The 17,562-nt window shown below is 40.2% G+C and overlaps 1 protein-coding gene across 10 annotated transcripts in view; it reads right to left on the reverse strand.

Moving 5' to 3' along the window:
- FGD3 (FYVE, RhoGEF and PH domain containing 3) overlaps positions 1–17,562 on the reverse strand; it is a 94,520-nt gene that overhangs the window by 55,849 nt on the left and 21,109 nt on the right. For 2 of the 10 annotated variants that reach the window (XM_074550206.1, XM_005494335.4), the window contains exon 1: positions 10,287–10,603. The exons of 6 other annotated variants lie outside the window; for them this stretch is intronic. Coding sequence is in view for 1 of the 4 variants with exons in the window: in XM_026797616.2 (XP_026653417.1) it covers positions 10,443–10,557 (115 nt within the window). In the remaining 3 variants the exon portion in view is untranslated. Of the gene's footprint in view, positions 1–9,839; positions 9,859–10,286; positions 10,650–17,562 lie in introns of those variants that run through there. 2 more of the 10 variants (XM_026797616.2, XM_014272238.3) reach the window with 2 other exon arrangements.

Here is a 17,562-nt window from a genome sequence, read left to right on the forward strand (position 1 = left end):
GAACAGAGAAAAGCATTACACTGCCCACCTTCCAGTGATTTAAAAGACGAAATGATGAGAAACAGCCCAGTCAAGTCCTATGAGCAAATTCCAGCCTTCATTCAAAACCATGTCAAAAAATGCTTTGTGTGCTTTGTTTCTTCTCTTACTGAAAGCTTACTAAATTATTCCTAATGACAAAAGCAGCAGGCAAGGATCTCTCTTTCTGCTCAGCAGATGTGCCTGTGCATCTTCTTAATGCTACACATTGCAATGTGTAAGATCTTATTTAACCAGCAAGATGAGTAAAAATCACCCTCCACTTAAGATTTAATGACAATATAATTCATCTCCAACAGTGTCCCAACCAACTTGCTTTCTCTTTATAATCCTGAATTGTTTCATTAGTTTTAGTAAACCAATAATTAGCCTTTGCTGATTTAAAAGTCTATTTAGGTACTAAATAAAAGCAGGTAAGTGAAAAGTAGCTCAAAACTGAGCTCAGGTTCATTGCTACAGAAGTAAGCCTTGCAGGGCAGGTCTAGCTTTTCTGTGTGATCACAAAGTGCTGTCACTCCACACTGCAGAAATTAAGAAAATACAACTTCATTATTGAAACGCACAAGGAGTATTTTTACACTATTTTGACAAGCTGCATGTTTCAAAATCCAGAACAATTTCAAAATAATCACTAGAAGAAGACATATTTCAGCTCTCAGTGTGGCTCAGTAACATCCTACTTGAAGTTGAGAGCTTTGACAGAAAACGGCCAAGCCACAGATTCTTTGAGTTTGGAAGGAACTTGCGGAGATCACCCAGTCCATCCCCTCTGCTCAAAGCAGGGCCACTCAGAGCAGGCTGCTGGTTTGACTAGGTCAATCACGCATATCACAATGTATAATGTACAATGTATAATAATATTTTTTGTCCCATTTAAAACAAATGTAACAAAATAACAATGTAAACTACCAATAAATAACGTTCTCAAATATTAACTCCTATATTGAGAAAAGGACACAGAATAAAACATTTCTGACTGATAATCTGAACATGGGCAGCAATGAGAAGCAAACAGGTCGCTGTGGTGCCTCGGCTGTGGACTGGGTGATTGAGTGCTACGTGGGCTCACAAAAGCACAGTCGCAGTTTGGAAGAGCCTGGACAGCACTGAGAGGCTAACAGCAAAAGCATCCCTAGTCCTGTGCCCCTTTCTCATATCTATACTTCCAACAAAGCAATCCCACACAATGACTGCAAATCCAACGCAAGAAAATGTTGGAGGGATCTAGCCACTGTGAATCTCTACTTTTTGGAGACTTGGAGCAGCCTATGACATTGACCAAAGGTCCACACTACACTGCGCTGATTTCTCAGCTGACTAGAACACCCTCTTTACCCTTCTCTGTGGCCTCAGGCTCCACACCCTGCTCCTCCAGAGACCTGCACACCCAGGTTATCCCAGAGCCACTCCTGAGGTCAAACTCCACATCTCTTCCAGCTCTGAAGGGACACACAACCACATTCTGTACACTGCAGATGGAGGAACCAAGAGCCAAGAGCACTCTTTCACTTGCATGACCATCTCCTTATCTTAGATGAATGCTTCCTCACTCTGCGATCCACAGTCTCTAAGATCCAAAGTGAGAGCAAGAAAAAGAACCTGGGAAAGGTTAAAGGTTCCATGGGAACAACACACAGATAAATAAAGTGGAAGAGACTGAAAACCACTGAACCAGCTCCAGTATTTTGGATCCCAGTCACAGATAGGATAAAGTATCTTTTATTTCAGCCTGGCAAGCTCCAAAGAAAGTAACACCAGATCAAAGGCCTGTAATATAGAGTACAGAGAAAAACTGGAGTAAAAGGAATTAGTATTAAGTTTTCTCAACAAAACTTCAGTTAATTAATTATATCTATAGCAGCTATTCCATCTCTCCAGTTATCTACAACTGCACTTTCATCCAATCCATAGTCAATACAACATGAAAACAAAGGACATTTTTCAAGAACCCAAGTTATCATTTGGGACATAACTTATAAATCACAAAAAATAAAATCCGAGTGAATGACTGCTAAATTTCCATTCTAAAGAAAAAAAAACCCACAATCTCAAAATTGAATTTCAAATCTGCCAGAAATTACTTTAAAATAATTTTTTAAAATAAATAATTTTTTTAAAGCTGGACAGGAACAGGCAACAATTTCAGAATCAGATCATTAACCCAAAATATGCATTCAAATTATTATTGTGAAAATAGTACACATTCTGTCTTGCTTAGGTGATAGCTTTCAATTCTGAAGTTAACTTAGAGTGTGGTCTATCATTACATAAAATATAACAGGCAACTAGCATTTTCCAATATGTATGCATAGCCAATGTGGATAATTACAAACTATGTCACTTGCACAGGATAGCTGAATGTTTGTGTTTAAAATTATATTGCATAAAACAGCACATACTGCGTGGCAGTCACTGTTTCAATAAATTACTGGTTTCTCTATAATTTCTTCAACGTTATTCCATATTATTCTTTCATTTATTGGAGAAATCTCCATGCATACAATGTATGTTTGTTGGCAAAGCTGCATTATTAAGAAAGGATGACTGGAGCGATTTAAAAATAAAACTCAATACAGAAATTTAGATGCTATTAAGACAAATGCAAAGAATTTTCACTGTACAAGAAAAACAGTAAAAGAAAATCATTACAAGATTATTTCAGATAATAAATGACTCTTGTAATGAATTTACAATCTTGAGCTCATATAATAATTGACAGTGAAAGTGTAATTTAGTAATAACATCATAATCCTATCAGTTGCTTAGAATGGGTTATGGATAAATAATTTTTGTTTGATTGGATTTTTTTCAGATCTATTGTGTCATATTGGCCCCAGAGAGCTTTAACTACTGCCAACTTCACAAGGAGAGGAACAAGACACCTTTCAGAGCAATATCTTTACACGTAAAGTGAGGATCTGAGTTGGCACCCATCAATAAAGAACAAAACAGTAACATTAATACAACTCCAAATTGCCTAGGACACTTCCTGATTCCTTTTGCAGCATGCTGGTGTCAGCAAACACCACTGAGCCCTCCATAGCCCTTCCAAAAGAGAAAAACAAAAACCACCAAACACGTGCATACACGAATTGCAATAAGGCCTGATTATGCCCTGGCCACCCTGCTCCACTCTGGGATGATTGACCCACCCCAACTCACTGACTGTCATTGATCATGACACTGTGTGGCACAGTCCTTAGCCACACTCCCCTGCGGCACTTGGGTCAGCTTCTGCACATGATGGGCAGACCCCTTAAAACACTGTGATGATTGTCACCACACAAAGTTACTGCTCAAAAGGCACCTTAAGCCACATGATCCTAGCTCACAAATAAACTGAGGCTAATTCAGAGACGCTTAGAGCACAGATGTCATCCCTCCACATTCAAATCTGGCATTCATAAATGTCTGCATCAGCCATGTCTCCCCACCTGCGCTGCTCAAGAAGGACAGCTCTCCTCAGAGAAGCCAAACAGGATTGCTGCAGTTCTGGCAATTTCTAAGTTAGGCCAAGAGCACAGCCTGTCGTGCATATCCTATCGTGCACAGACCTGCACACAGTCCTGCTGCTCCCCCACCCTCACTCCATACCACACCACTGTGCTGTGGGGCCATTCCTCTTCTGTGTTCCCTGCAAACACTCCACAGAGACACACTCAGAGAGACCAGCCCTGAGCTCCAGTGTCTACTGGCTAAAGCTGTGTTCTCAAAATGGAACAGTTTGATCAGTTTCTGTGAGGTACTGTGGCAAAGGAAAAATCAGACTGTCGAGCAAAATAATTGCTTCAAGATGGTTTTTAACTGAAAAGCCCATTTGCACTAATGGTCAGGAAGAATCAGGTATTTTGCTCCCTGCAGAGTTACAGAATCACAGAATGGTTTAGGTTGGAGGGGACCTTGAACTGTATCTTGTTCCAACATCTGTCATGGGCAAGGACATCTTCCACTAGACTAGGTTGGCCAGAGCCCCATTCAATCTGGCCTTGTGAAAAAACAAACAAAATAAAACTAGAAGCAAGTTGAAAATCCTAGGTAATCTCTCCAATTTTCTGGTCACAGATCCAAAAGTGTCTTCTTTCTTACCATAGTGCACCTTCTCTTCCTGCCCAGATACCTGAATGCAACTCCTACAGCACTCCCAAACCCAATATCTACAAAGAACATTCTTGGACCAAACAGATCCCTCTTTCTCTCAGAGCAGCCAGTTTGAAATTCTCAGATGCACAAAAAAGCAACATCCCCTGCAACAGAAATATGTTCAGAAAGGCATAAAGCACAAGATGCACTCTACTGAGGATACTATATTCATCTTCTACTAATCTTCTACAAGATTATCAAATGTAGAAGATACATCAAATGTAGATGTATCTTCTACACTTGATAATAGGAACGTGTGACTGGCTTAGTATAACAAACATTAAGTGCATCAACCTCCAGTTCTTTTTGCACTTAATAAAAATGGCTACCCAATACATGTTGTAGCAATCTTACAATTCTGCATCTGTCATTTAAAAACATTAAATAACATTAGAATGCCAGAGTGCATAGCATACACAAAGCATAAGCAGTTTTCAGAATAAGTGACCCAACCAGGGATGTTGTCCAAATATTTCAGTTTAGTGACCTCATCTGATGATGGAATTACAACAGCTATATTACAGTTCCATGAAAGAATTCATTCTAGCTATGAAAACTATACAAATTTCTTAATATCAAGTAAAATTCAATTTATCACACATTCTAAACTATTATACACTAGGGTTCCTCCTTCTTCTGTACAGTAAGATATGCTTTATTTCAAAACATTTTCAGAATTAAAAATATAATAGTTATATACAAGCCATAACAATATATTGGCTTCTTTGACTAAAGAACCTAAATTGTAATAACATTTAACAGCATAAAGTTCCAATTCACTCAGCAATCTATTGGAAATACACATGATAATGTTAAAACTACTGGGTTTTGACATTTGAAAAAAAAATTTAAACAAACAAATTGTTACATTTGATTGTTTAATCACCTGAAAGTGACAAAGGCTTCAAGCAGTTTTGGTGTTCAAAGAGGATGCAAACAAGCCTTTTAGAAGTCACCACCATCTGGGCATCAGGGACAGCAGGCAGGAGTTGCCTCTCTCCCCAGGGATATACACACAGTGTAAGCTCATCATTACCATTCTTATGCAGATCACACCATGGATGTTCAATGACATTTTACAGACAGATAAGACAAAAAAGTCCTGCCCTTAGGAACCAAAGCCTTGGAGGACAGGGCAAAGCCTGTATACCACACTTTTCAAACTGGAACTATCCCTGTCACTGACAAGTGATTTATGGGTCAGAGCCCTGCAAAAAGTCAGTAAGCCATTGAGTTTTGTAATCATTTCCTCAGAAAAGACTACAAATTAATTACCTGAAGATTAAAGGTAATCAAAATGTCTGCGATTACTAGGAAGTCAGCTCCAACTAGTGCTGCAGGACATGATGAAAGACACGAGTAATGGTTCTAGAAAGCCCATTTAGAGACTTATTGAACATCACACATCTTGCAAAGCAACAGCAGTGCAACTAAGAACACAAACACAACAGAAACTACAATTACAAAGTCAAAGTCAGGTGCTACTACTCGACAAGAAGATATTCCCCAGTCCATTACCAACATAAACCCCCCTCGCTGTCAGTAATGTTCTGTATTTCTCCAGTCTCAGTCCTCCATGACCTAAATATTCACTGATTAATACTTCTGTGTATTTAACTCTTTGAGGGCCTTTCTTATTTTTCCATCCAGGCTGGTCAGAAGAAACACAAGAGCACTGGGCAGCTCCTTTGGAAGGGAAACTCAATACCTGGTAAGAACGGCACACTAGCACCACGAGCATTCCATGTTTTGTATCTACTGTCATTCTGCTTCTCATAGCAGTATTTTCCATTTTAACAAACCAGACAAAACACCCAATTGCAGAAAGAAATGGTAAATCCTGGGCTAAAGGACAGAATTTTACACAGGTGCGAGATACATGTGGTGGGACTAATGGTATGGTTTAATACTACCCTTCGAGTCCTCCTACTGAAAGAGTCTTCCTGCCCTGCTCCCTCAACCACAGGCATTACATTATTCTTACTTGGAAGGTTTTGACCCAGCTCAGAACTGATCGAACTGATCCCATAAATAGGGCAGTGGTGTGAAAGCTGCACTCAGGATGGAAGCCAGTAAGACCACAGGCAGCAGAAAAAGAAATTGGGCTTGGAGGCATCTTCTACAGTGGTACTGCAAGCAGGGCTGCTGTTGTAACAGGTCCTACACTCTGCAGAACCCTGGGAATGACATGGTTTACTGCAACTCAACTGGCCAGCAAACAGAAACACTTCATCTCAGTTATTATTACCTAATGGCATGGAAAAAAATATATCAAAACCTCTTGTTCTGCAACAAAATACTTTTTCACTGGGAATCAGAAGTATTTAAAGTATTCGAAAACTGATACCATTTATTCCTCTTAAAAGCAAAGTCACCTTTACAAGGAAAATAACTCTAGTTTGATCTTTCCACCTTCTCAGATTATAGCATTTTTACCATTCATTCACTAAATATAACCCAGGTTAAAGCAGTTTGTCTTTTATAACCAAAGAGGTCAAGACCTTGAGCTTTTTCATTGAAGTGTGTTTTCTAGACATCTACAATTTTTGTGGCAAGGGTTTTTCATTGCCATATCACATGTACAGGGGAAATTAAACTTCAACTGATCCCATGCTTAAGTGAAAAGGCTGAGTTTTGGTTTCCTGTTGGAACTTGCATATGCAAAAACTTCTTTTTTTGGGGGGGGGGGCGCCAAGGCAAAGAACAATAGCTCTAAAAAAACCAAGATTCAGTTTTAACACTGAATTGTGAATTTATACACTATGATGAAGTCTTCCCTTTTTTTGAAGGGGTGGTAAGTGGGACCCAGTAAGTGGGAAAGAATTTTTAAACTTTGGATGTAGTTCTTCATGGCAGTCCATACATCCACACTGTCCATGTACTAGGAAGGGACAAGAAGCAGGATTAAAGTGCAAGCTAGTGCCAGTCTCTGACACACAGCAAAAGCAGGTTGTTCCTAATAAAATACTGCAAATTAATTTAATCCTATTTTGTAGGACTGATACCAAGACTTTTCTTTCCCCACTTAGAAATGAAAAAAAATTAGTAAGAAAAAATAAATACAGATGCCTTGATTTCAGGTGACTGTCATTGAGCTCTTAGAGCACTACTGCTGAGAACAGGTGGAGTAAAAAGCATCATTTTCATCCTCAGAATCCCAAAGTACCAAGAATGCTGTAATGGCATCACCAGTGTCACTCTGCCCTATCCCCACTGGATTTTCATATGTTAGAACTATTTCTTTTGGTGTTGATTTCCTTACAGCATCAAGCTTGACTCTCACCCTAGAAGTAAGAAGAGGTTTATTTTGTTGTTTGCAGTTGGAGATTTTTGGCAGGGAAAGGAAGGGTGGGTTTATGTTTGTTTTGTTTATTAGCTACTCCTAAATCTGGGACTTTCAAGTTTTTGCCTCTAATATTATGTATCATAACTGTAAGAATCTTGAAAGCAAGGTATGTAACCACAGAAGTCTATATAACAAACTCCACCAGTCTCTTGCTCTTACTTGTTTTTTCTCATAACAGATTTATCTCATTATTTGAGCCTCTAGCTCAAAAGAAATCTTTTCTCAGAAATGTGAGATGGATTTCTGAAGGACTAAATTTTCCTCACATTTTCTATATTCAAAATTATAACATCAGGTAACTTCAAGAAAAAGGGAAAATAGGCTACATCACACAGACATACTGATGTAGTCTGTGGAGGATTATCTCAAAGGAGATAATCCTACACAGATGTAGAAAATTTCTTTTCAGCAATACTTGAAAATTTTGCTCCAGCTTAAGACAGAACTCAACATTTTTCCAAATTAAAAAAGTCATTTTATTATTCATTTGGCATCAAAGAAAACATTAGATTAATGGGTGTCAAGAGGAAAATGCGTGGTTCTTCACATTCTCATGTTGAGATGTAGTGTAATAATACAACGTGAAAGTCACTGTCATGTTGTACTTACTTTTCAGTTGCCCCAATACTGAAACATACTCACAGCTCTGCCACAAGGGCAAGTAAATCCATACACTCTCAGAAAACGTCACAGACCTACTTTCTCTCCAAGTTTAGATGGGCACAAGTGACAACTGCAATGACTTTACTTTGGTTTACCCAAATTACCATGGCTTTTTTCCATCAAGTATGATGATAACTGAGAAGCATGTAATTACCCTCCTCTGCTGACACTGAAACACCACTTCCACAGAACATCTAGTACATCATTCTACCAAATTCACTATCAATTACATAGGTTGCTGCTACAAGTATGAAACAAACCCCTCTCCAACCCTAGTAACCCTGCCAGGAGGGAGCAGAAGACAGCACCAGGGAGATATCTATAGGTAAGATGTCTCCTCCCCAAAGTAAATACTCTTCTAGAAGATTCCTAAGCTGGATCACCCTAAAATATTAACCACAAAACAGGCACATCCAGTTCCACACACATGTCCATAGCTGCGGCAGTGAGACCAGAAATCAAACTCCATAACTTCCCATCAAAGCTTTTTACTATGCTGCCACTACTGCCTTCCCTGCACACCCTCTCTAACGTGGGAAGTCATTCATTCCCTTCTGAACAGTGCCAGGGCTTCAGGAGAGCTCAGAATGCCCTGTATGGTCCAACTTCTCACAGTCTGTGTTCACCACTCCAAAATCTGTAAGTGGTGATGGAGAAAGGAACTGAACACAAACCTTACCTTACTCCCCTCAGGCCACATTACTTCACTATGTCCCAACAAGTGCAGAGGAACAGCCAGCAAAACATATCTCACAAAACCCTCTTCTTCCCTGAGAGCTACACTCAGCATCCCTTAGCAAAGGAGGGTAGAAGAACTGTTTGTTTCTTGACTATGATCAGTCCCTTTTATTGCTGTTCCCGAGCTTGCCCCTAACTCCAGGCACTCCTGTACAAACATTCTCTTACACCTTAGCTTGCACATAACTTTCAGGAATCTCCAGGCTCTGGGTGCTACATGGGAACACCACACAGGAATCCTCAGGACCAAGGAAAAGCTCAGCAGAAGTTTTAAGATCTGCAACACCAAAATTGCAAAAAAGGCAGACCCTTAACTCCTGCTGAAGGTGCTCATGTCCTTGTTTAGATCCTACCTTAATTATACTGCAAACTAAATAACACATTGGACTGAGCCAAAAAAGCCCCGCATAAATAATTTACTTTAAAAGCCGGATAGCATTAAAAGTCCTATACCAACAGGAGCTGTAGGATACTCTCTCAAACAGCTTAGGGAATGCCGAAATAACAAATATTAAACAAAAAAAACCAAAACGGCATAAGCATGGAGAGAAGTCTGATCCAAGTCCCCATGTTGTCATGGTGACTTCCCAGTCATTTATGTACTTCAGAGACATTTAGAAAAAGGCTATATTTTCACCCCTCCCTGCCAAATAATGTAAGAATGGAAAAAAAACCCTGCTAGCTTGTCCCAAGCCAACCAAATGGCAACCAAATTCTTTGATCAGGCAGCACCCCTGAAATATTTTAACCAATACTTTTCCTGCACTGTGAATCAGATACTCAGACAACACGGAATACATCAGCAGAAAATTCTAATTAAAAATCCATCCAATCCCTTTATCATACAAGACTCAGAACACACTTGAACCAGACAGGTTTCTGCTTTCAGATTATTAAAAAAATAATTACTTACAATATCATTTAATTCATCCCCCATTTGCAGACACTGTTTGCAAGCAATTGGTTTTCTTTTACCAAGTACTATGTGTTCCACATGCCGCTGTTATCATACAGAGCAATCAAACAGTCTTAGTCGGTTCAAAAAGCATAAAATCCTCTCAACATTTACATGCAAATACTGCATAAATATGGATTAAAAAAGGCAAAAAATCAATACAGCTCATTATGGCGCTGTACAGAAATAGCAAATGTTTTACTACCAGTACTAAATTGCTCACACGCAGCAAGCACTGACCAACACTGCCAAACCCCCCCACTTCTACACCAGGAAAAGGCTAATGCATAACACAGTCGAGGAGGAGGCATCTAGTCAGACACCATTTTCTACATCATACCTGAAAAAGCATTACAGACTCCACAAGAAAGCGCTATTTGAACAGATCACAGCATGCACACTTACCGGCAGCTCGCCAGCCCAGCCTGGCCAGCCATCTGCCCTTGCCCGCCACCTCCCAGCATTCAGGAAATCACTGCATTTGCTTCACAGACAGACCATTCTGATGACCGTCACCCTCCCCATTAATCAATTAATGAAGCAAGACTGTTTTTTCCTTACTAAGCAATGTACGGACACTAAGCCACTTGAAGGCTGCCTGTTCCTTCCTGCTGCAGGGCCTCCCAAATAAAAATTGCCCAGCCAAATTCAGGCTTTTTCTTTTTTTTATATTCATTCAAAGCTGTAGGAATACACTCAGCCCTTGACAATGCCAGCTTGCATGATGAAAGAGCAAAAGTAGTTTTGAGGCTGCAGAATGCCTTCTGTGGGTTACCATGGAAATAAATGTGGGAAGGGGAGGGGGCTTCACTGATGGCAATTGCTGCTACTCGGTGGAGATGTTCTAAAGCCAGACTGCGTGGGAGTGTAGTCCAGGAGAAGAAAACGCATTTTACTATTACTACTATAATTTTATCTGCACTCCCTTTCATTTGCACCAGATTTCACACAGTTGAAAAGCATGAAACTTCCCTGAGATACTGAGGGGATGCTGGTTGAAACAAGTGCGGTGTAAGATCCCTCCAATGAGGAGCTGAAGAAACTTTATTTACATATTTACACAGATAGGAATTAATGCTCAATCACAATTAAAACTTGATTGACTAAGATGAACATGTTGCAGAGCTGAGGATGTAGCAAGGAGGACTAGTTTCACAAAGGCCTGATAAGAAGCATCACTTTATCATGAAAATACAAGGTAGCCTTTCCTTTACAAAAAATTCTTGGATATAGTATGAGACAGATTACCTCAAGGATCTTGTCCCTTGTGAAACTGAGAAAAGTTCATCAACAAAAGCAGGGTGGACACTGTGGCACACTGCTCCACAGTGCTCCTCCATGAGATCCTGACTCACACCATCCCACCCTTCCCCTCCTTGTGTCTTGTCAGGGTCCCCACGATAAGTCAACCAAAATAATCCATGGGAGGTGGAAGCCTGGCACCAAAATCCCAGTGAGAACAGCCAATGCAATTTCATCAAACTGATTATATTTTATACAAATTTAATTAGGATATTATTAGTAGTATTTTTTAGATATTAAGAAAAATTCTTTCATTGAAACAGAATGGCTAAACATTAGAACAGGCAAACCAGAGCAGTGGTGGAGTCATTGTCCCTGGAAGTGTTCAAAAAACAAGCAAACATGATGTTTGGTGACATGGTTTAGGAGCCATCATAGCATTCAGTCAAATGTTGGACTTGATGATCTTGGAGATCTTTTCCAACCTCAGAAAGAGGTAAGAGCTGCTCACTACAGCGACATTAACACATTGCTCCAACCAAAGTGCAATACTCACTGTCCAATATTTGCCACAAAACAAAGCAACTTCCACAGTCATCAGCTTACCACTGATTACTACCAATGCAATTTAATTTTGCACATCAAAAAATTCTCCAAGCACTGTCTCTGAACACACAGAAAATGTTTTTTAACAGTAGTTAATTAATAGAGAGCTCCACCCTGGCACACTAGCCAGACCTCCTCCCTCCTCAGCCTCTCTGCAGAGGATACCAAGAAGCCTGCATAAACACAAAGACCACTTTGATTTGCAAGAACAGCAGCTAAAGGCAATTCACTTCAAAAGGCACCATTTATTTACTTCTCAATTCCAATGGGCTTGTTTAGAAACTTAAGCCAAAAAGAGAGGAGGTAAGCAAGTTGTGGGCCATATAAAAGGACAGAGTAAAGCCGGGGTGGGGGGTGGAGATACTGTGAGAGCAATTACAAGCCAGCTGGGCACAAGGCTGGAAAAAACCTGTCAGGCTTTGGAGTTTCTTCTGAAAACCCCGGTGCTGGCTGCTCCACAGCTGCTGTAGCCAGCCCCCACCTGCTCCCTGGAGCTCCCTCATCTCTCCAGTCCCATGTCAGAGAAAAGGAGACACCACTGAGGCCCCAAGAGAAGTGGCTGATATCATCTACCAAAGTGGGACCAGGGAGAACTGGTTTGAGAAGTAACCTCGGCTAGGTCCCTTTCTGACTCCTCTCTCACTTGCAGCAATTTCTGCCCCAATCTGAATTGAGAGAAAGAAAAAAAATATGAAAACATGGTTTTTGCAACATGTCACAGCAGTAAGATTAACGAGTACATTACATTTACACATATAAAATCCCTAGAACACACTGCTGGGACCTGAGGAAGGCAGGAGCAAACAGTCCAACCCACCATTTCCACCTGTGTTCCTCCTCAGCCAAATACAAGTTCAACATTTCTTTACAAGACCACAAATCAAAAACCCTAATAAAAATAAAACACAAATCTGATTTTATGGTATCACAATAAAAATCAGTTTTGCTGATCACACCTGACCCAGATCACACAGTACAACTCTCCATGCTTTCCCAAGTTCCTCCAGGCGGCCTCGCCATCATGTCTTTATAACTGCCAACAGCAAAATTTCACTCACAGCAAAATCTCACTTCATACGCAAAGTCAAGGAAGAACAGAATTAAATCTGCCAATGCAAGCACAGCAAAACGCTATAAAATGCTAGCTACTACACACAAGCAATGGAGAATGCTGAAAGGGCTTAAAAATCCAAACAGCCAGAAACCAGAGCAAGCCAAAAGCACAGAGCAGCTCTGCAGGGCTCACCTGGCATGGGTTACGTGTTTCTAGCCACATTGCCTCACACCATGCCAGCTTTCCACTGTGCCCCACTCCCAGCTCCAGCAGGCACCAAGCGGTGCAGGATGGGGCTAGTCCAGAGCAACTCATGTCCACTGTCCAGCTGTCATCCTGATGCTTCTGCCCACTTGTCTCCTCTCTAGGAACCAGTCTATCTGGCTAGTAGACTTTAGGGAAAAACAGAAAGGAAAAGGAAAAAACCACTTGCTTAGCTCCTTAGCCCTTCTGTTGACCAGTCTGAAATGAGCCCGAGGAGGAAGAAGGGACAGAAAGCACAATGCATAAACCTCACTTACTCAGGAAACCAGATAAAAAGCCACACCATCAACTACCAGGGAAGATCAACAAGACCAGGGAGCAGTTCAGATTGATTATTCTTTTCTTTAAAAGGCACCTGCTAGGGAGAGACAAAGGTATACAGTGAGGCTGAGCAGAAGGCCAAGAAATTGCAGGGAGAGCATATATTGATTATTAAAAGTCAAGAATATATTGATTTTTATGTGTATCATACATACCTAGGTATGTCTGGGAAAGGGCAGCCAGGAGATTTCTTTGAAGCCACCCTGAACAAACAAAAAAGCATCACTGTTTTAGACTTTCTAACAGCTAAATAGCAACAGACTGACCGGCCAACATTTCTGTGATTATGTGGCTAAAACCTTTGTGCTCCAGGAACATGCACATCATAGAAATCATACCTTGTCTCCTAATAACAAGGCAAGGTATCAGATGTGCAAAGCTGAGGGGAAAAACAGACTTTAGTCTTTTATTGCAAAAAAATAAACAGAACAAAACTGACAAATGATTGGCTATTCATTATTACATGATCCTCCTGTAATCTTACTGAAGCTTTTTATCAGAACACTGCATGTGCAAAGAAATGAAGAGTTGATCTCATGGGTGGTGGTAGCTTTTAGATGACTGATAACCTCTTATTGGAAGAACAGACATAAAATTACAAAAAAAACCCCCAAAACCAAAAAGGAGACATTGTTAAGGATAAACTACCATTTCAAGTAATGTATCCAGAAAAACAGGGAACAAGTTGATAGCTATTATTTGTTTACCTTATTTTTTGTGTTCTGACAACTACATTCATCTGCCAATGAAACAAAGGAGAAGTCAGCTTGCCTAACTGCAACATCTGATGCAGACACTTGCATTGCTGTATATTCCTACTTTCACTAGTTGCATGCACCAAAGTTAAACAAAAAACCAAACTAAGAATATACAATAAATCTCTCAAGCCACAGTGGAGTGAGCCAAGAGGGTTTTTTTTTTTGTTTTTCTTTTTAAGTGGAATAATATCTTTTAAATAATCAACAAAAATACATACAATTACTGATCTGTCTAAGAGCTGCACAAGTGCATCATGTTATCTGGTTCCCAAATAACACCACTAAAGGTGAAATGGTACACCAGCCCATGGAAATGTAAATTTACAGAGGTCCCAGTTACATCCGAGGACACGCTGTGGTTTGCAATATGTATTTTTATAATTTTCTCCTGTGCAGAGCTAACTGGTTAGAAAGGCAGAACACTCAGGGTGTACTTTTGTGAGCCACACAGGTTTGTCATAGTCTAGTCCAATCTAGTCCAAGTCACCTGAAAGGAAACAGAAGTGATTTTTTAAAAGATGACTTTTCACAATTCTCCTTGAGTTTTCAACATTTTAACACCATCTCTGCTAACACCCAGCATTTGCTTCTCATATGGCAGCAGAAAAATTCCTCACATACACTAATAACACATATAGGTGCTACCCTACAGACCCTGGCTGCTATAAATATCAATTTTAAAAAGCGATATGATACAGTGCTCGTTTCATCCTGGAGCTGCATGTCCCCAGAGTGTTTTGCTCTGGAATCACACCAGGAGAAAACCCAGAACTGAGCCAGCATGAAGTGGGGAACAGGGGGAGCTGGAAGTTCAACTCAATGAAATCTGTCAAACAAGTATGAGACGTATGAAGTGCCTTTTTCCACTTTCATTTTATTTTCATAGTCAGAAAATGTTTTGAAAGTAAACAGAACTTATTTGTATGAGGTCACTGATGGGAGCGTATTTTTCTTCCAAAACATTTGGAAAAGAGGAACCAGACTTGAAAGGAGAAACTATAAACTATGACATGCACATTTATTCACAGCTGACTTTGCAAGTTCCAGTTTGGTTTTTATCAGGACAAAATCTCATGGTCTCATTTCCTTCAGTTTACAGTGAACTTCATTATTAAAACACGAGGTTTAAAATAGACCATGACTTCACCCAAAAAACAAAGGTTGTCTTTGTGCAAGGGGAACAACAGTTGTATGCTCTGAATGGTGCATGACACCACACAGCTATAGTAAGAGCATGAGCCAAGCCAATTATTCTTAATTTTTTATATGTAATTCTTAATTTTCAATACCTGTATATATGCATCCATATACTATACATATATATATGTACTCATATACACCTTGAAAACCACTCCTTTTAATAATTTCAAACTTAAGGAAACATAGTTTGCTAATGTTACAGTAATTGTTCATGATTAATTTTATGTATCATCTCTTTAAGAAAAATATTAATATAAATCTATCCACAAATAACATCACTGAACAATTTTCTTCCCAAAATTCCTATCACTGCTCCCATAGCAGACAGTGCACAAGAGCAGCACACTGTGCTCAGGTCTGTGATATACTGAAGTGGTCAGAGAGGAGAATAAATCTCTGCAATTAGCTGAATACGTGCGTATGTATAATGAAGCAACTTGCCGTCTGCATTTCCAGGGATTTCACAGTCTTTTGGAAGCTCAGGGATGTGGAACACCAGGGCTTGCTCTTGGTGAGAGCCCTTTGATAGCAGCTTGTTGGACCATTGGCTGTTTCTAATTTTATTATTCCTACAAAGGCACACAACAATCCCAAAAGAAAGCAGAGCCCATCAAGATAGGCACTGTACAAATACTTACTAAAAACAGGCTTTGTTCACAGTTCAATCAAATTATGCTTTAAAATGGAAGAAATTAAAAAAAAAAAAAGAAAAAAAGTTAAGTGTTGCCAAGGTTTCGCAGCAGGAACAGAAGTGTAGCATGGACTCCTGGCCAGTGTCCTACCCAGCTCCTGGGCCAGGGCTAACTCCCTTCAGCACTGGTTAGCGAGCTGGTAGTATTGTTTCAAATAAAAAGAAGTAAATAGGAACCTTTGTTCTCCCACCCCACAAAGTAAATAACTGAAGTATATGTATTCTTGGTGCACACAACTCCTCCACATGGGGGAGGCAGGGGAATTCTTGTGGGAATCCCCTACTACAACACTGGCAGAACATCACTGGCACTACAGAAAGCAAATCTGTACATTAGTCACGGCCCAATGCAAACAGCATGCACAATTCTGCAGGAAAAAAAATAAAAGGGAAGAAGCACAGATACTGACACTATGCAGAGAAGTTAGTATCATTTCATGCAAGAAGCAGTAAAAAGAAGAGAGTAGTATCCTGTATTGATTCAGTTGCACTGAGCAGTAAGAGTATTTGAAAGAAATCAGGTTTAAATCAGTTCTTCCAAGCAAAAACTCAAGTTTTTCAAAGAATCTAAATCCTCTTCATGGCACACTAAAACAGGGTCATCCCACTGCTGCCATACAAGGTTTAATGGATCAAAGATTTTGTCTTCCACAAGTAGAAGACCCTTGGATTACTTGTCACAAGCCCATTAAAATTGTTTTTAAAGATACTTGTTAGCACATGGAGAGTGTCAGGTAGGCTCATATAAGGATTTATACCAAAGTAACACTATCCAGAACAGAAACCGTATTTCTGTAATAATCTATAATGTAAATATGGGATGTCCAAAACAAGGGCCAATTCCCATCCAAATTCCATAATACAGCAGCCTTAGACAAAAAGAAGTGTAAGGATTCATTGAGTTAACATCTGTTCTTCATGACTAAGGGTGACAGAACCTTGCAATCATAGAATCATTAAGGCTGGAAAAGACCTGGAGATCATGAAGTCCAACTGCCAATCCAGCACCATCATGTTCACCATTAAACCACATCCTTGAGTGCCACAGCAACATTTTTTTAACACTTCCAGGGATGGTGACTCCACCACTGTCATGGGCAGCCTGTCCAATGCTTCACTTTCAGTGAAGGAACTTTTCCCTAACAGTCAATCTAAATCTTCCCTGGTGGGGAAGAGGTCATTTCCTGTTGTCCTGTCTCTTGTTCCCTAGGAGCAGATCATGATTTACCTCTGGCTGCCCCCTTCCTGTCAGGGAGTTGTGGAAAGAGACAAAGTCTCCCCTGACCCTACTTTACTGCCCCCATCTCCCTCAGCCACTCCTAGCACTCCAGACCCTTCCCTAGCTCTGTTCTGTTTCCTGGACACGCTCCAGACTCTCAAGGCGGGGCCCAAAACTGAACCAAGGATTTGAAGCACAGCCTCATCAGTGCTCAGCACAGAGGAAAAGCAGAGCTCCCCTCTGGGCTTCTGTTGGGTTCAGTGCAGCATCTCCTGCTGGAGCAGGCGGAATGCTACACTGCTTTCCTCTAATCAAACATACAACTG

The sequence above is a fragment of the Zonotrichia albicollis genome, chromosome 12, assembly GCF_047830755.1.
Source record: "Zonotrichia albicollis isolate bZonAlb1 chromosome 12, bZonAlb1.hap1, whole genome shotgun sequence".
In the NCBI taxonomy this organism is placed as follows: Eukaryota; Metazoa; Chordata; class Aves; order Passeriformes; family Passerellidae; genus Zonotrichia; species Zonotrichia albicollis.